This window comes from Protopterus annectens, chromosome 4.part0 (assembly GCF_019279795.1).
Source record: "Protopterus annectens isolate FY-2018-M chromosome 4.part0, PAN1.0, whole genome shotgun sequence".
Taxonomy (NCBI): Eukaryota; Metazoa; Chordata; order Ceratodontiformes; family Protopteridae; genus Protopterus; species Protopterus annectens.
The window spans coordinates 1,303,217,821-1,303,234,991 of NC_056733.1; the positions used below are offsets into that span (position 1 = coordinate 1,303,217,821).

Here is a 17,171-nt window from a genome sequence, read left to right on the forward strand (position 1 = left end):
TTGCCTTGCCTGGATTCGCCTTGCCATGGTGGGTGTAACAAAAAGCAATATCAGAAAACAACCATGTGCAATGGCTTGCTTACAGAGAAGCTGACCTTTATTTGACCATGAGAAGTAAATAAAAAGCCTCCCAGCCTTCCTAACGGATTTTGTTCTCTCAAGGTAGAACCTGAGCTGTCAATGTAAATCCAAAGTATGAAGTAGACTCTCTCCCTTATTCTTAGGTTCTGGAAAGACACAGGGAGATTAACTGACAGAGTGAATTCTGACATCATTTCTGTCATGAAAAAAGGATTAGTGTGTAACACAACCCTATTCCTGTGGAAAATCAGGTAAGGTTGTCCCATCATGACATCTTGCATGCAACTCAGAAACTCACCTTGCAGTTGTCAGAGCAATAAGCACAACAGATTTCCCCATTAAGTACTCGAGATCACCTTGCACTGCCAGTTCGAAAGGTGGTGGTTGTTGTGTTGTGTCTTCGGCTTTTCTCGGTTAGGGGTCGCCACAGCAGAACTCCGGTCCACTAATGATTGGCAGTAGATTTTTACGTGCCGAGTTGCCGGCCCTGACACACAACCTTCAACGAAGGTACGCCCATTCACGCATGTCTCCACAGAGAAGACGCTGTAGCTGAGAATCGAGCAGGACAACGTCTTACTGTGAGGCGACAACACTACCGCAGCACCACCACCGGTGGTAAGATCAGTTTTTCAGGAACATAGTTGAGATCCCAAGAAGGAAGAATTTGCTTGTGAGGGGGGTCTTGTAAGCAAAACTCCTTTCATGGACTGTTTTCCCAAAAGAGAAAAAGAGTGGATCCATGGGCAGACTAGCAGTGATGCCATCTAAATGCACCTTAATGGATGCATAGAATAAGCCATCCTGAAGTAGACAAAAAATACTTCAAGACCAGAAAAACATTAACCTCAATGAGCTCTCTGTTTCCATTTGGGCACAACTTAGAAAACCTCATCCATTTATAAACATACAATTTTCAAGGAGAAGGTTTTCTGGTCTCCTTTAACACCTGCTGCACATTGTCATGAAACATGCGCCTAAACTGAGTCAGGATTAAATCATCCAGGCTATCAACTTAAGTTTCTCCACACTGTATAATGCCCGGCTTGGTATGTACCTCTCCAAACACCTGCACCAACTGGAAAGGCCATAGAAATACCTCACAAAGAGAATCCATGGCCTCCAACACCTGTCCTATGTGGACAGGGTCAAATCACTACCACTCTACTCAGTATCATACAGATTGCTCAGAGGTGATCTGTGTCTCGCCTTCACGGCAATTTCAGACCCTGCCCTACTAGAGATGCTCCACGTCCATAAGTCTAACTCCTCGCACATTAGTTGCTCAAAAGGCCTAAATCTAATATGCAACATCATCAAAACCTGCTGGAGAGACAGGTTTGTCTCTCGGAGGGTGCCCTGTCTCTGGAATAGACTTCCCATACACGTCAGAGTACCAAGAAACCACAAATTTGTCCCAGGGGTTCCACCTTTGTCCCTCACTGACAGGGGTGACAGATGCTGACTGAGGTTTCTTTTTTGGGGGATAAACTTTTGTAAGGGCCTCAGGACCATTAGCCTAGTAAACTTCTATGATCTTATGGAGTGTACGAGTCACCCCAAGACTGTGTAAGCATATCCAGGGTGTGAAGAAGTCTGTGGTAATTGCCCATGGCCAATACCATTAAAAGGGAGATGCAAGACTGTCTTGGGCAATAGGGGGTCACCAGAATTATCTTTGGCATTTCTTTCTAAACCTTCAGAAGTACCTTGTGAATCAGTGGAAAGGGTGGAAATGCATACAGGCACATTCCCATCCAAGGGAATGAAAATGCATCTGTCTTCCAAGCATGGCTGCAAGGACGTCTGGAAAACAATTTCTTCAACTGTTCTGAAAGGGGATGAACAGATATATTTGAGGATTTTCTTACATCTGGACTAGATTCTGGAACACCAGTGCCTTGAACTGCCACTTGTTTGGGTCTGGCCAGGATCTGCTTGCTTGTCTGCCACAATGTTTTGTTCTGATGGGATGTGTGATGCCTGAAGAGTCACAGAATGTTGTAAAACCAGCTCTCAGGCCATTACTGCCAACCGGCACAAGGGGTATGTCCTTGCACCCCCTTGTTTGTTGAGGTACTACATCACTGTGGCATCGTCAGTAACTACCAGAAGAGGCCCCAGGGTTCATAGCTGGTGAAGGACTTTCAAGGTGTGAATCACTGCCAACATCTCCTTGATATTAATGTGCTTCCATGCATCCTTGGGTCCCCAAGTGGCTTGCACTTGCATCCTCACTGACACAGCTCCCCAAGCGAAGTCAGACAAATCTGTCTGGACAGACTGCACTGGCACCATAGGTGAGAAAGGAAGTCCTGGCCTGATACTAAGCTGACTTCTCCACTGCTGTAACGCTTGTCTGATTAAGGGCATTGCCAGCAACTGGGACTTACCTTTGAATTTTTCTCATGTAAAGACAGGCTGGTGGTATCACATGAATCATGGATGCCATCAGTCCAAGAATTTTTAGGAACTCTTTTGCCAAGGTGACATTCCTTGATAAATACATTTAGAAAGGAAAGGTCCAACACCAGTTTCTATGAAAGCTTTTTTTGGGGGGACCGGGAAAATTCAGGAGTGGAAACCTCTCATTATTTCCAATGGTCCAGTATTTGCCGGAGAATAGGAGGGAATAACAAAGTCTGATTTGGCAGATGAAGGGAAACCCCTTTGAATGGAGGTGGATGTTCTTTCCATTGCCAGCACTACCAACAATGCTGAGCACCCATTTGTGGGGAACCACTGAAGGCCAGGCTGCCCTACTGAGAGCTAACTTTAGAGATGTGTCACTTGGGAGGGGGCTTGAGAAAGATGGGTGCTGTGCCTCGGTATAGTCATAAATTGGAAGAGGGATTATCCTTTTTGTAAAAGGAACCCCTGTTGTTAAGCTTGATGGGGTTCTTGTCCTGCTGTTTCATTTTACTCCCTTTGTTTTTGTTTGGATGGGACTTCTGCTTGAAGGCCAATGAAAATTATCCTACTTAAAGGAGGAAAATCTGGGAATATGAACCATTTTTAACACACCTTGCATGTCTAAAGATCTGATTATCTGCTGCACCAAAACACACAATCGCACAAGTGGAGCATTCAAAAATTTATTTTTTACTCATCAGAAAAGTTCTGGCTGTGCAACCAAGCATACTTCCTTGTCCTGGACTGATATTCAACTGATTTCAACATAAATGTAACTCATGTCTGAGGAAGGGCAGCACTGGCAACTGGGATTCCAATAAATGGGGGTGCTGGGTCCAACAATTTCAAACATACCATTGAATTTTTCCCATGTGAAGACAGGCCAGTGGTATCATGAGAATCATGGATGCCATCAGTTCAAGAATTTTTAGGAATTCTCTTGCCGAGGTGACATCCCTTGACAAACACATTCAGAAAAGAAATACCAGTCTCCATGATAGCTCTTTTTTGGGGACCAGGAAAATTCAGAAGTAGAAACGGCTCCCTCTTTCCAAAGGAGGGACTGATTAAGACCCCTGAGTCCAGCACTTGCCAGAGAATAGGAGGGAAAAACAAAGTCTAGTCGGGCAAATGAGGGGGAATATCTTTGAATGGCGATGGATATTATTTACATTGCCATCTGTAACTCTTCACAACAATGCTGAGCACCCATTTGTCAGGAACCACTGATGGCCAAGCTAACTTGCTGACTGCTAACTTTAGAGTCATGGTATTTGGAAGGGGGCTTGAGAAAGAGAGTGCCATGCCTCTACAAAGTCATAAGTTGGAAGAAGGATTATCCTTTTTGGGAAAGAAGCCTCTCTTTTAAAGCTTTATGGGGTTCTATTCCTTGCATTTCCTTTTACTGCCTTATTTTTTCGTTTGGCTGGGACTTCTGTATGGAAGCCCAACGAAAATTATTCTACTTAAAGGAGACAAATTTTGAAATAAGAAACATTTGACATCCTTCACATGTTTATTTATTATTTATTTATTTTATGTTTGTTGACCAGAATAGTCCGACTGGGCAACTGCCCTTTTTCAAAGGCGGCCCGGGGGAGAAAGCCCCAACAGCTACAAAAAAATATGACTACGTATATAACAATAAGAATTTTTTACAAAAGAATTAACTTAAGTTGTTGAAACATACTAAGACTTGTTAGCATAACTTATACAGTAATTGCAAAATCAAAGAAACACAAGTTACTCTGAACAGGCATTCATAATTTAAACAATGTAAAAAAGAATACATATTGTTAGGTCATTATTTTCAGACAGTGATATTTACAACAGTAAGACTCAAGGGCAGCATTCAAAATTTTACTTTTTAACTCATCAGAAACATTCTGGCTGTGCAACTAAGAACACCTGATCACCACTGACGACACTGCATTTTTAACAAAAGTATCAGACCCTTCCACGGCACTCTTTAAAGGATGTTTTGACACCTGAGAAACACTGACAACAACATATTTGACATAGACCTTTTGCTCAGCAGGTAATAATGCAACACACTAGTCTAAGCTATACACGCATCTCAACACAAACTTACACACAAAATACTAGAAGTAAAACACTTAGCCTTTCCCCAAGATATTAGCCATCTGCCTAATGTATCAGAAGAAACACGATATGAAGAAGACAAAAGTCCTTTTATTAGAAGTCATCTCTGGTGTCACCGAATCAGGGTCTGCAAAGAAAAAGGCTTGGGAGGGCGGCCTAATGGTTAAGGTGTTTGCCTTACACACACAAGGTGCAGGGTTTGAGTCTCACAAGGGATAACTGGCTAGGCTTGAAATGGCTCGCAAAGGCAGTTAGCCTAGTATACTGTCAAATGCTTTTTGGGGTTGGGAGGGTGGCCTAATGGTTAAGGTGTTTGCCTTATAAACACAAGGTACAGGGTTTGAATATCACAGGGGATAATTGGCTAGGCTTAAAATGGCTTGCAAGGACAGTTAGCCTAGTACTAATCTATGAACCTATGAACCTATAGAGGCTGGGCGTGACAGAGCATACTCTGAACTTCTTAAACATTTTTTAGGCAGAGCTTCAATGAGCAGATGAGAATTACAGCTTAATTAAAAACACCCCGCTGTGCTGGGATCAATGGAGGAAAGGTCTCTTATGTCTGAAGCCTCATCTTCCAAAAGATCATAAACCCTGCTGATCTCAGGGACAGCCAATGATTACTCCTAAATGAATACATACCTAAATCTGGCCAGCATTTGGGAAAAAGAAAACATTTGTTTGGGTTCCTGAACCTGTTCATCATCACAGGAAACTGACTGATCCAAGTCTAACAGGTCTGAAACCTCAGACACTGGATCCCCTTCAAAATCAGGATACTTAGATGATTCACTGGAGGTGTAAGTGCTAGAGTTGCTCATAACATGGGTATGCACCCACTAATCAACTGTCTGAACAAGCTCACTATTCTCCCTCTAAATAGCAATCTGAAGACTTCTTTGGGGATACTATACTGAATACTGCACCGAGAAAAAAAAAAGACAGAAATTTCTGTAGTCTAGCACAAAGCACAGAATACATGTCACAAAGAGCCCAAACTTTAATAAATAAAAGCTCAATTTAGCCCTACATGAATAGAAACAGCCTAAAACAGCATTAAACAAGGAATTAAATATAAACTTTAGAAAAGTTCCTGTCAGAAAAGTTTAACAAAAATGACACAATTGTGATTTAAATAAAAAAAAAAGGTGTTTAAAATTCTATAACTCTATTTAATTATCTCAAATAATTATAGCCCTAAAGAATAAAACTGCAAGAGCAACAAGTTTTCCTGTCAAAACTTTCAAAAGAAGCTTTTAATCAACGGAAGTAGCAGCCAGGAATTAATCTCAGTTTTGGCAGCACAAGGCAATGAGAGGAACGGCACTAAAATGGACCTAGTACAGAAACTCAGTTAAATATTCACCAATGGCCATAAAAACATTAAAAGGGCTAACCCCCCCCCAAAAAAAACTCAAAATCAGCTTAAAATAAATAGTATAATTTTCTTCTCCTTTCAACTGCTCAAGTTAAAGGTTGCCACAGAGTATCAGTGGTCCACAGAATAAGTGGCAGTAGAGTTTTATGGTGTCAGATTGCCAGCCCAGTGCCCAACCTTCCCCAGAAGGCATACCCTCATATCTTGGGCCAATTTAGAGTGCCCAATCCACCTGCAGCACATCTTGGGAATGTGGGAGGAAACCCACACAAATACAGGGAGGACATACAGACTCCACACAGAAGACACCCCAGCCAAGAATCGAACTGGAAAACCTCTTGCTGTGAGGTGACAACGGTAACTGCTACACCACTGTGCTGCCCAAAATAAATAGTATAACTCTTATACTGAAAATTAATTAAAACTTGAACTATAAAACATCTTCCAATAAGAAAAAGCAAGCACATCAGCAGAATACACATTTCAAGCACAGACAGAAAAGGCAGAAGGAAGAATAAAAACCCAAAAGAGTTTCTTATCTGAGCTCAGTAGCCGAAGTGAACCAAATGAAAACAGCAGTATTCCAACAGATCCTTCTCTTACTGTGACAATGGAAAACTGAAAGGTCCTATCTGTGGGTTTGAAGGGTGGTCCTGGTCTTGCCAACTGTCTGACTGGTCCTTCACACCTACAGATATGCAGTGGAAGGAATTGTAACCATAGATAAACTGTCAAGAGGGAGGGTAACAGGACACTTCTACCATATGCCAGTAGGTGGTGTGTTTGTCAAATACTGCTCATGATTCGTAAAGCTTTAGCTCTACTGCAGCCAAAATTTTTAAAAAAGCCACGTAATTTTATCTCAAAATGTGGAAGTGTGCCACAAAGTTTCAACAAATGAGTCAACACATTTTTTATAGGTGCACCTACTTTTTGAAGCAAGAAACACCACTTCACCTAAATAAGAATAAACTACCTTCGCTGGTATAGGAACATGGATTTTTTAAATTGTTTTTAACACCTGGGCCATATAAACAAATGATTAGGAACATACATCTCAACTATGCAGACATTTGCAGAATATCCAGATTTTTGTCTCATATTTTTGCTTCTTCATATTATTTTTTGGGGGAGGCAAATCACGAAGGACAGAAGTCACTAAATAATGACACACATTTGAGTTTCAGACTTCACAAGTTAATAGAAAGTCTGTCATTTTAGCTATTTTCTAAGCATATAAGAACAATACCTAAACTCTGTCCCTGATTTTGGGCCTTTGCCCCCCCCCCCCCCATTATTTTTGAATTTGCCAGATAACTTGTTCAAAGAGTTTGAGAAGAATTGGACTCAAGAGATATTGACACTTCATGCAGTCTGTCATTAAGCCATTGCTCTGCTCACCACCTGCAAATCAAATTAATAATTAGCCCTCTATTTGTGGCAGGTAAGTGCAGTAACCTTATTGACTTCCACATCTGAGGCAGAATTACAAACTTTATTTAACATAAAATGCAAAGTTGCAATACAGCTGAAACTTTGGAGGTCGGGAGTGTTTTGCCACACTAGTTTAACTAGTTTAAGCCAGGTTGGTTATGTTCTATAATTTTTCAGTTCACTTCACTTTAACACGATTCAAAAACATGAAAGCTGTTTCTCCAGGAGAAAAATTTGCTGTGTGTGTGTGTGTGTGTGTGTGTGTGTGTGTGTGTGTGTGTGTCTGCGCTTGCATGCACAAACTCACCTTCTGTTTTCTCTGGCTGTCTAATTTGTGGGTTTTTTTGTTACTCTGCTTTAGAAAATTGACAGATTTTATGTTCACAGCTGGCAACCCACTTTACTTCCCTGGAACCAAGGCTCCGGTATATTTACATTTAATACACATTTGCATCTCCTTAAAGTTTTACAGTGATTAGTGTTCTGTTTTCTTATGAAAGATGCGCACTGCACTTCTGTCTTAGTGCCTGAATACTTAAAAATGGAAAACAGGCAGTTCTGTTTCTAGTATTCCATTTCAAATCCCATTCTGCTTCAACCACTATATTTCACTTACATAAGATATGTTCTCTTCCTGTTTACCAAAGCCACAAACCAACACAATTTCCCCTTCTCTACAGTTCCCAAACACCCTTCTTTGTCTCAGCATACCTCCTGCCACTCTTGTGAACTTAAGTTTTCCCACTCAGATCTCAGTAACAAATCTTAATCTATTATCATTCCTAAAAGTCTCCAAGACAACTGTTCTCTTAGAACCTATAAAATCACCCAAACTGTTGATAATAATGATCAAACTTATTTCTCAATTTCAATTATTTGAATCAAATTTTATTAAAAATAAAGTGCTGTCCAAAATGGAAGGTCCATACTGCCATTATGTACTACTGACCTGGGCATGCATGAGCATGACACTGCTACAGTGTCCAAGGATTGAATGACACTTCTCTTAAGTATGCAGTTAACCAGAAAAATAGCACAATGTTCCAATTCATCTGACATTTCCTAGTCCTAACAATCTCTGTGTACCCTTAAAGTAGGGATGACTTTCACAAGGCTCGTGACTTGTAAAAACAAGAAAATTTCTTAGCCTGTTGCCTACTCCAGGGACAATGTAGCATATGCACTAGTGATGTCTGCGACCAGTACTTGGCTACTGGCCCAGGCATCCGGGGTCAAATGAGGGTGGGGGCATAAGACCAAGCAGCTGATAAATAGCTCTCTGATGAGGGGGGCAAAGGCACTGTGGAAGATAACCCCAGGGGAGGCAGAGTGAATCAATAACAGCAATATGCAGAAAGACTTAAAATACCTGCTAAACCCCCTCCTGTCAAAAAGATCAAATAAAAGGCAGCAGTGAAAAAATGCAGTAATATGTTATTTTGAAGACTACCTACTAAAAGAATCCCAAATTATTGAATCTACCTGATCAACATCTGGACATGTTTATAATGAATTATAGAGTTTAACATGACACAACTGAAATCAAAAGTTGAAATCAAGCCTTCGGTAAATGGTATTCACTGAATACAAACAGTACCCCTATAATTAAATGGCCAGAAACTTAAGAAAACATTGAGTTTGTGCTACAGAAATAATAAACTCATTCCCCATTTAAGTACTACACAAGTGTTACGAATACTCAACCATAATGTTGGATCTGTGAGAATGTTCTACCTAAAGAAACAGACAGGACTGGCATAGCATATGTTACAGTAGCTCAACACACCAAACTTACCAGGCTTTACACCCCCAACACACACACACACACACACACACACACACACACACAAGCAAAGCACCACTCGGGCCTCACACTCTAGTTCCAGCAAACAAGATAACAAAGCCCCAAACACAGGGGAAGGAGGACAAAATCCTGCAGCTGAAAATCTACTTCCAAAGCTCCAGCTACAGGAGCACAGTCCCCAAATCAATCTATCTTCTTGGGTGGCTCTTGTGGTGTCTCTATGATTTTAAGAACTTAAAATCTCAGAAACCACCTCTGTCAGCCATAAGTCAGCAAAACTACACAAACCAAATTATTAAATTTCATGATTTTCAGATTTAAAATAACCTACCAGCCAGTTTCGCCAGATACCGTCAGGGCAGCAAGCCACTATGCACCCTAAACTTTAATATTCTGCCTATGAGTTTGTACAGTCCTGAAAAAAGATAGAAATACTTTACTTGGCAAACAAAGTCTCGGTATACTTCTGGGGCTGTGAAACTTGGATTACAAATTTATATTTGCCGAACTACCAATTCATAAACTGAACTTTCAGTAAACAGTACTCAGTGAATACAAATTCTTCCTCTATAATTAAATAAGTCAACTGCATACCCAATAATGGACTGTGACATGGCAATGCAAACCCTAAATACAAGCATATAATTCAGTAGAGTTATCAAATGAACGTGGAGGACACTGCAAGGATAAGATCACAGAAAGTCATCTTAATACTTGCGGAAAAAAATGACAGAATAAGCAGCATCTACAGTAACTTGAACATATGTGCTACCAATGGTTCCGTAAGTACCACACTGTCTTTTGATGCTGAGAAAATATGGCAACTGTGTTTTTTATCCAGCACTGGCTACTTGGATTTCACTACCAATACTCACACTGCAACGTAGCACTTGAGGAGGGGCTGCACTTCAGAGGTGCCACCTTTTGGATGAAATATTAAACCAAAGGCCTATCTGGTCAAGTTGCTGGTGATTTAGACATACGTTAAAGATCCCACAGCATAAATTAAAGTTTATTAGAAACACACAAAAAAATCATAAAAATAGATTAAAACAAAATGAACAAAAATAAATACAGAAAAAAATAATGATTAACCAAAGTCATTAAACCAACAGGCATTGACTGCAAATAACATGGTCGGCTCCCACCCTCTACTCCATAGGTTCATACTAGGCTATCTGCCCTAGGGCATTTATAAGCCTAGCTAGAGTGTGTGTGGCTTTCACCACCCCTTAGGATGAGAATACTATACCCATTAGTTTGCTGTGCCTCTGTCCAGCAGTGACACAGAGATGATTCCCGGGGTAAACCTACGATCTCCCATCCACTCGTCAAGATTTTTCTTGAACAGAGTCAGTGAGGGGCTCTGCCTCACATGGACTGGGATTCTGTTCCATAGTGTAGGGAGTCTCTGGGTGATGAATCTGTCCCTCCAGCACGTCCTATTTATATCCGTGTTGAGGTTTAAGTCTCTTGCTTGATTTTTTGAGGTGGAGCATGTCCATTAATTCCGGGTTGGACATGGCCTTGTATGTCGGGCACAGATCACCTCTGAGCAGACGGTATGCGACTGAATAGAGCTGGAGTTTCTTCAGTCGGGCAGCGTATGACATATGTTTCAGCCCCTTTATCCTTTTGATGAGGAACTTTTGGGGTCTTTCCAACTGCTGCAGGTGTCGGGTAAGGTACATTCCAAATGGGGCGTTGTACTCAATCATTGGTCTGATAAGTGAAGAGTACAGGGGTACAATGACCTCTCCTGATCTGGATGTGAATCCCTTCATGATCAGGTGGGCAATGTAGAAGGTCTTCCTAACCACTTTGGCAATGTGAGTGTCAAAAGAGAGGTTACTGTCAACTTAGGTCCCCAGGTCCCTGATGACTTCTTCCGTGTTTAATGGATTACCACCTATGTGGTAATTAGGGGTTACCTTGGTTTCCCAAAGGGTATGACTATACATTTATTAGCATTTAGCTTAAGGCCATGGCTCTGGCACCAGTTATCCATTTCTATGAGACCTCTCTGGAGGATGTCTGTGTCTGATGGAGTGTCAATTATGGTGCCCAGTTTGCAGTCATCTGCAAATTTTGTCAGCCACAATCCCCCTATGTTTGCCTGCACTTCAGAAAAATAAATGCCAAACAAGAGGGGGCCCAGGACTGAGCCCTGTGGGACACCGCTTGTGACAGTCTTAGAGTCTGACATGGCACCAGCAACTCTAACCCTGTGGGTTCTGTCCTTGAGCCAGTTTGCAACCCATCTTGTGACATATGGGTTTACATCTAAGCTGGTGAGCTTTTCTATGATGCCCGAGTGGGATATTGTGTCGAACGCTTTTGCTAGGTCAAGGTAGGCTGTGTGAACTGCCTTACCTTCATCAATGGCCTTAGTGACTGTTTCGAAAAAGTCGACCAAGTTCAAGAGGCAGGATCTGCCCTTGACAAAGCCAAATTGGGTAGGATCCAGTGTCTGTAGGTCCCCAATGTCTTTATTTATGAGTTCCATTATGATCCTCTCCATAGCTTTGCAGACAAGGCTCGTCAAGCTTATGAGGCGGTAATTTCCAGGGTCCGTAGAAGCACCGCCTTTGTGGAGTGGGACCACAGTTGCCGTACGCCATTCTTTGGGTACGTATCATGTAGTAAGGCTAAGATTAAACAGCAGCCTTATGTGTGGGTTTAGTTCCTCATTGAGTTTGTGTAGCACACAGCCGGGGACACCGTCCGGTCCCATTGATGCTGTGTTTTTTGCTTAAGAGAGAGCAGCTCTCACCTGGGCATCTGAGATGTTTGGGAGGCTAGACTCTGGTGGGATAGATATTTCTCCTTTTGGGGGGGGGGAGAAATTTGCACTGAACCTGTCTGCCAGTATGTTGGCAATGTCTGTGGGTTCAGTGATTTTTGTATCATTTTGGACTAATTCTGAGCATATCTGGGAGTTTCCACCCAGGTTTCTAACATAGCTAAAGAAGGCCTTATGATTGTCTTTAGCGATTTTTCTCTCAAAGTTGGCCTTGGATGATTTTATGAGTGATCGTAGTTTTTTGCTAGTATTGATCAGAGATGCCTTCCCTTTTAGGGATTTTGCTCTGTCATGTAGTAGCTTTCTCCTCTTGTTGTAGAGTTTGTTTATGGCTGGGGTCCACCAGACCGGGCACCTGCCTTTGGTGGAAAGGGTCTTGATTTTACACAGCCAGATGTTCTGTTTTCTATGAATGTCTGGAGTGTCCCTTTGTTTAATCCATAACATATGAGAGTACCAGCTTTTCCATATATGCCACAGACAATTAAATATATACAATTCAGTCACTCTATGCTCATATTTACAATGTCGATAATGCTCATATAAAATGATAGATAAAATATTTATAAAGATAAACTTGTTAAAGTTTGTTTGGCTGTAGCCCAAAATACTATAATCTTCTTACAGATAAGAGCAATATGGAAGTACTCTAATAAACCACACTAAGGGTTCCTTGCCAGATTTCCTCACCTGAATCACCTGAATCAATACCAATTTTAATCTAACTTGAAAACAGGTCACAAGTCTAGTGTGACTAACTCAGTCAACAAAACTAAATTAATTAGTTAATACACTTAGCAAATGCAAAATAATGTGAACACATTTTAAAATTCATTCACAAGACTGAATGTACAAAAAAGTTTGTATTAAGATTATTTTCTCTAAAGAAAAAGCTAAAGTTAAGATTTTTCTAAAAAAAAAAATCAACTGTAGCTTGAAACTAAGTCTGTAAAATGTAATTTATACTAGCAGCCGCTATGTATGGTTCACACAGAAAACGCAACTTTCACAAATGACAGAAGTGGGTATTACTATCAGTTAAGGCACTGCAACTATCAAATACAAAAACATTCATTGGTATTTCTGGTTCACAAACTTGGGAATCTTGTAACACAACAGCCTTAAAAAAAAAAAAAAAACACTAGTTATCTGGACAAGATCCACAGGCAAGACTTCAAAGTAGCTAACACACAATTACAAAAATTCTTGATGCCTCAAACAAAATAAAGCCCTGCTTGTCACATGAAAAGTCACAACATGGTACAGCTTCCCTCATTTGTAACAGCTACCTCAAAGCCCAATGCAATTCCCACAATTCTAACAGCATTCTAAGTGTGATGCAATTGTTGGGGTAATTTTCCCCTCCCCATACAGAAATACAGAACAGTCGTTTCAGATGTCAGTGTAAAGAAGCCAGCTTTGAGTCTGCCAACTACCTAATCAAAGCAGCATGTCGCTCTAAAGGCAACCATTTTCCTGCCATGTCACTTCCACATCTAAAGCACTCAAAAGGACCTCAGCTTTAGTTAGTTTTCAGTAACAAGGAAAAGAAAGCTTTCTGTGTACATTGCTGTGTGATGGTTTTGTCACTGATTAAACCACTTCTGGAGGAATCACAAAGGAAAGCTACCTGAAATTAAAAGCAGTACAGTAACACCCCAAACAAAGTTGGGCAGACACAGTACACACACTTCTCATTTGTTTTAGAATCATTTTAAGAGTGGATTTTTTTTTTTGTAAATTATCTGCCACTTCAAGTTTATTTCTCATGTGAATGCAGGAGTGTATGTTTTAAAATCTAAACTGCTGCACAGATATTCTAAGCAAATAGACTAAAAATGATCTTGCTTTTATCGTGGCAAGGTATTGTTTAAAACTGTAGTATCAAAAGTCATAACTAGAAAACACAGTTCTGTACCAAAAGAAAAAATGAAAAGCCAAACTTTGCTTACTTGGTAAAAAGTCATAATATTCACACATAAGTGCACATAAAACTGTGCGATGCTATACACCCACTTAAAATTATGATCCATACATAACCACTTTAATATGTATTCACAGCACATTACCGTGGCAAGGTATGGTTTAAAACTGTTGTATCAAATGTCATAACTAGAAAACACAGTTCTGTACCAAAACAAAAATGTAAAGCCAAACTTTGCTTATTTGGTAAAAAGTCATAATATTCACACATAAGTGCACATAAAACTGTGCGATGCTATACACCCACTTACTATTATGATCCATACATAACCACTTTAATATGTATTCACAGCACATGACTGAAATGACAGGTGGTCTCTATACAATACTGAGAAGAAAACTAGATAAGGTCTCATGAGTTGTACAAGGACTTCCCAAACTAATAATAATAGCCAACTCCTGGTAGCTTACTTCTCCTCTACTCACAAACTCTCATATATTGCTCTGCTTTGGTAATTGTATTTTTTACTCTATGTGTATCTTAAGTTTTTGCTTCATCATATGTCACACTGCTAACTGTATTTCATGCAAATATACTATAAGGCTTCTGCTTCTCCTATATGTCACCTTGTTTGTCAACATGACCCTATTCGTTTTACTTCCGTACACCTTTTTATCCCTCTTTGCTGTGATCGTGACTGAAAAGGTCTTCGGACCAGCCCACTCACTTGCTGAACTGGATGTCCTACTTGTAAGCAAAAATGCAGAGGGCTTTGGAGTGTAGGGATATAAGACATACCCCTCATTCAGTTCTGCACTTACCTAACATACCAAAACATTAGTGGGCAAGATGTCACAGGATACTATTTAAATTTATGAACAGCAAAATGGATGAATAAAGTCTGCAAGTTTTTTAGATAGCAGAAATTTGCTGTGATTGTTCTAAACCTAAACGTTTACAGTAAGGGTATAAATGTGTCAGTACTTCTGACACCTGCGGACAATGAAACACGAAAGCCTTCGGTAAAAAGGGTGACACACAAACACAATGCAAATGAAAACAAATAACGTATCTTTAATATGGACCTGTCTCTTAATATGATCTTCTGAAAACAAAACAAACGGTGTAATCTAAATTACAGCAGTATGAAGCAGCACATAATATGCATACATGGAGGGGTAGAGAGAAAATCCACTAGTCTGTGCATTGGCAGACAGTCACATACGTGCAGCATGCATCGTGTTTCAACAGCTAGCAATACAAATAATTTTATTTTACACAATTTCTACAGTACATATATATGTGTGCGCACACACACACACACATATATATTATATATGAAACAACAGTAAATGCACTACGATAGTAGTAACAGGGGGACCATCCGTCCAATCAGCCCCGATCAAAAAGGTAGCCAAAACTTATCCGATAACCTAAACAGCCAACCAGAAATAGACGTATTTGTCAAAAGGGTATTCAACACTAACATAGGGCATACATTGAAGAATTACCTGCTGAATCCTTTCTGGTAGGGTTTTCATTAAAGCTTGTTTAATATTTGGCTCCAAGAACGAAGACATTCCGCCTAACTATAAAAATTCGATTCCAACACGCGTGTGCTGAAAGAGTCAATTTAATTACTTAATATAATTTATATGTCAACTTAAAACTAAAAAGTTTCACGACGCACGTTTGGCAACAACTCTGAAGAAATTCGCGGTACAGTAAATTCACGTCAAGTCCTTGTAATTTTTCCGTACACACCAATTTTTCATTTTTGTTTCCAGATGTTGGTCCTTTGAATGAAAAGGGTTGTCACAGCAGAGAAACCTTCAAAACATCCAGAGGAGCGGAATTATTCCGCAAGAAAATCCCAATAACGTTGACAGAAAATCGAATTTACGTGGGGATCCGTTCCAATAGCAGTACAGTTGTACGTTGACATTTCCACATGAGCAGAGTAATACGCTCCCTCACGCCTCGCAACCATCCCGTTAGCGAAGGAACAGAGTGCAAAAAAATCCTAACTAGTACACAGAGACTAACAACTTTTTTGTCTAAGAGTTACATAGCATTTAAACTCCATCATTTCCCGGGTTCCTAAGTAGCCGAAGGAAAAAAAAATGTCGAACTCAACGCTCAAAACATCCCCTCCTTCCAGCTGCTGCTAATATACTGCTTCTTTAACTACAGGTTTTCTCGGGGGGGGGGGGGGGTAAAACTTTGAAAGTTTCCAAAATTACAGAAGCTGCTCTGTATTGATAATACCAGTCTGTCGTACATAACTTTCCCTAATTCTTCATCCAGCCAAGGATCTCTTGAAAGTTGCATAAACCACTTCCCCGTAGATTTTTGCGATGGTACTGTCAAATATCAATTTCACTGTTATTTACTAAACCGCTCTTCACATAGAACTATGTTTTATAACCCCCTGCCACCTCTGCTTTAATCTATGAAGTTTTCCTCGTCACAGAAATCCCACACAATTGGCCTGCAATTCCCAGAATAACCATCGGGGGACATAACAAAAAGATGTCTCAAGAAGCGTACTCCGAAAATATCGCGAGATACAGCCAAACCGTTGCGCTCCTTGATATAACAGAGAAGGCGCGATGGTGCGAACTAAGTAGGCCATGTGCTCGTTTATCATAACTTTTACTTCATTTCTACGTCAGATACTTTACATAAACGTTTAAACTGCGAAGTTTTGCAATTTAATTGGTTATTGCTTTAATCTTAAAGAAAATGAGGTCCCACATCCTCTCTAATGTACCTCGTCGTGTTCCCCGAAGTACCACATTGAAAAGGTCTGCAATACATGCAGTTTTAGGGTTTTTTTAAGTGACATCCATGGTGAACAGAAATGAATCATCCTTAAAAGTAAAACCAACATATTTTAACCATCCTATCGATGACCTTCCTAGATGAAGTTGTTAATAAGCCATTAGTATGTGTTCCACATTCTGCCCATTTGTTCCACATTATGAGGGCTAGTGTACCTTCTTTTGGACATGGAAGGTTGAGAGCTACTCATTTTATAGTGAGGTCAGGAAAAGAAAGAAACACTTCTTTATTTTTTATGATATGTATTAAAGACTGGAGTAGTTTTAACTAATAGGTACATAGCTCATACTCTTAGTGAAATACATGTGGGAAAATGCAAAAATAATGGTGGGGGATGCTGAGCAAAGGACCAAAATATATTGCCCTTATTAAGTTTGAAAGTTGC

General features: G+C 40.2%; 1 protein-coding gene across 1 annotated transcript in view; it reads right to left on the reverse strand.

Moving 5' to 3' along the window:
- LOC122799848 (rap guanine nucleotide exchange factor 6-like) overlaps positions 1–16,440 on the reverse strand; it is a 1,033,906-nt gene extending 1,017,466 nt beyond the window's left edge. The window contains exon 1 of the mRNA XM_044069181.1: positions 15,454–16,440. Within this exon, the coding sequence (XP_043925116.1) occupies positions 15,454–15,522 (69 nt within the window). The 5' untranslated portion in view covers positions 15,523–16,440. The remainder of the gene's footprint in view (positions 1–15,453) is intronic.
- Between the last annotated feature and the right edge of the window lie 731 nt (positions 16,441–17,171).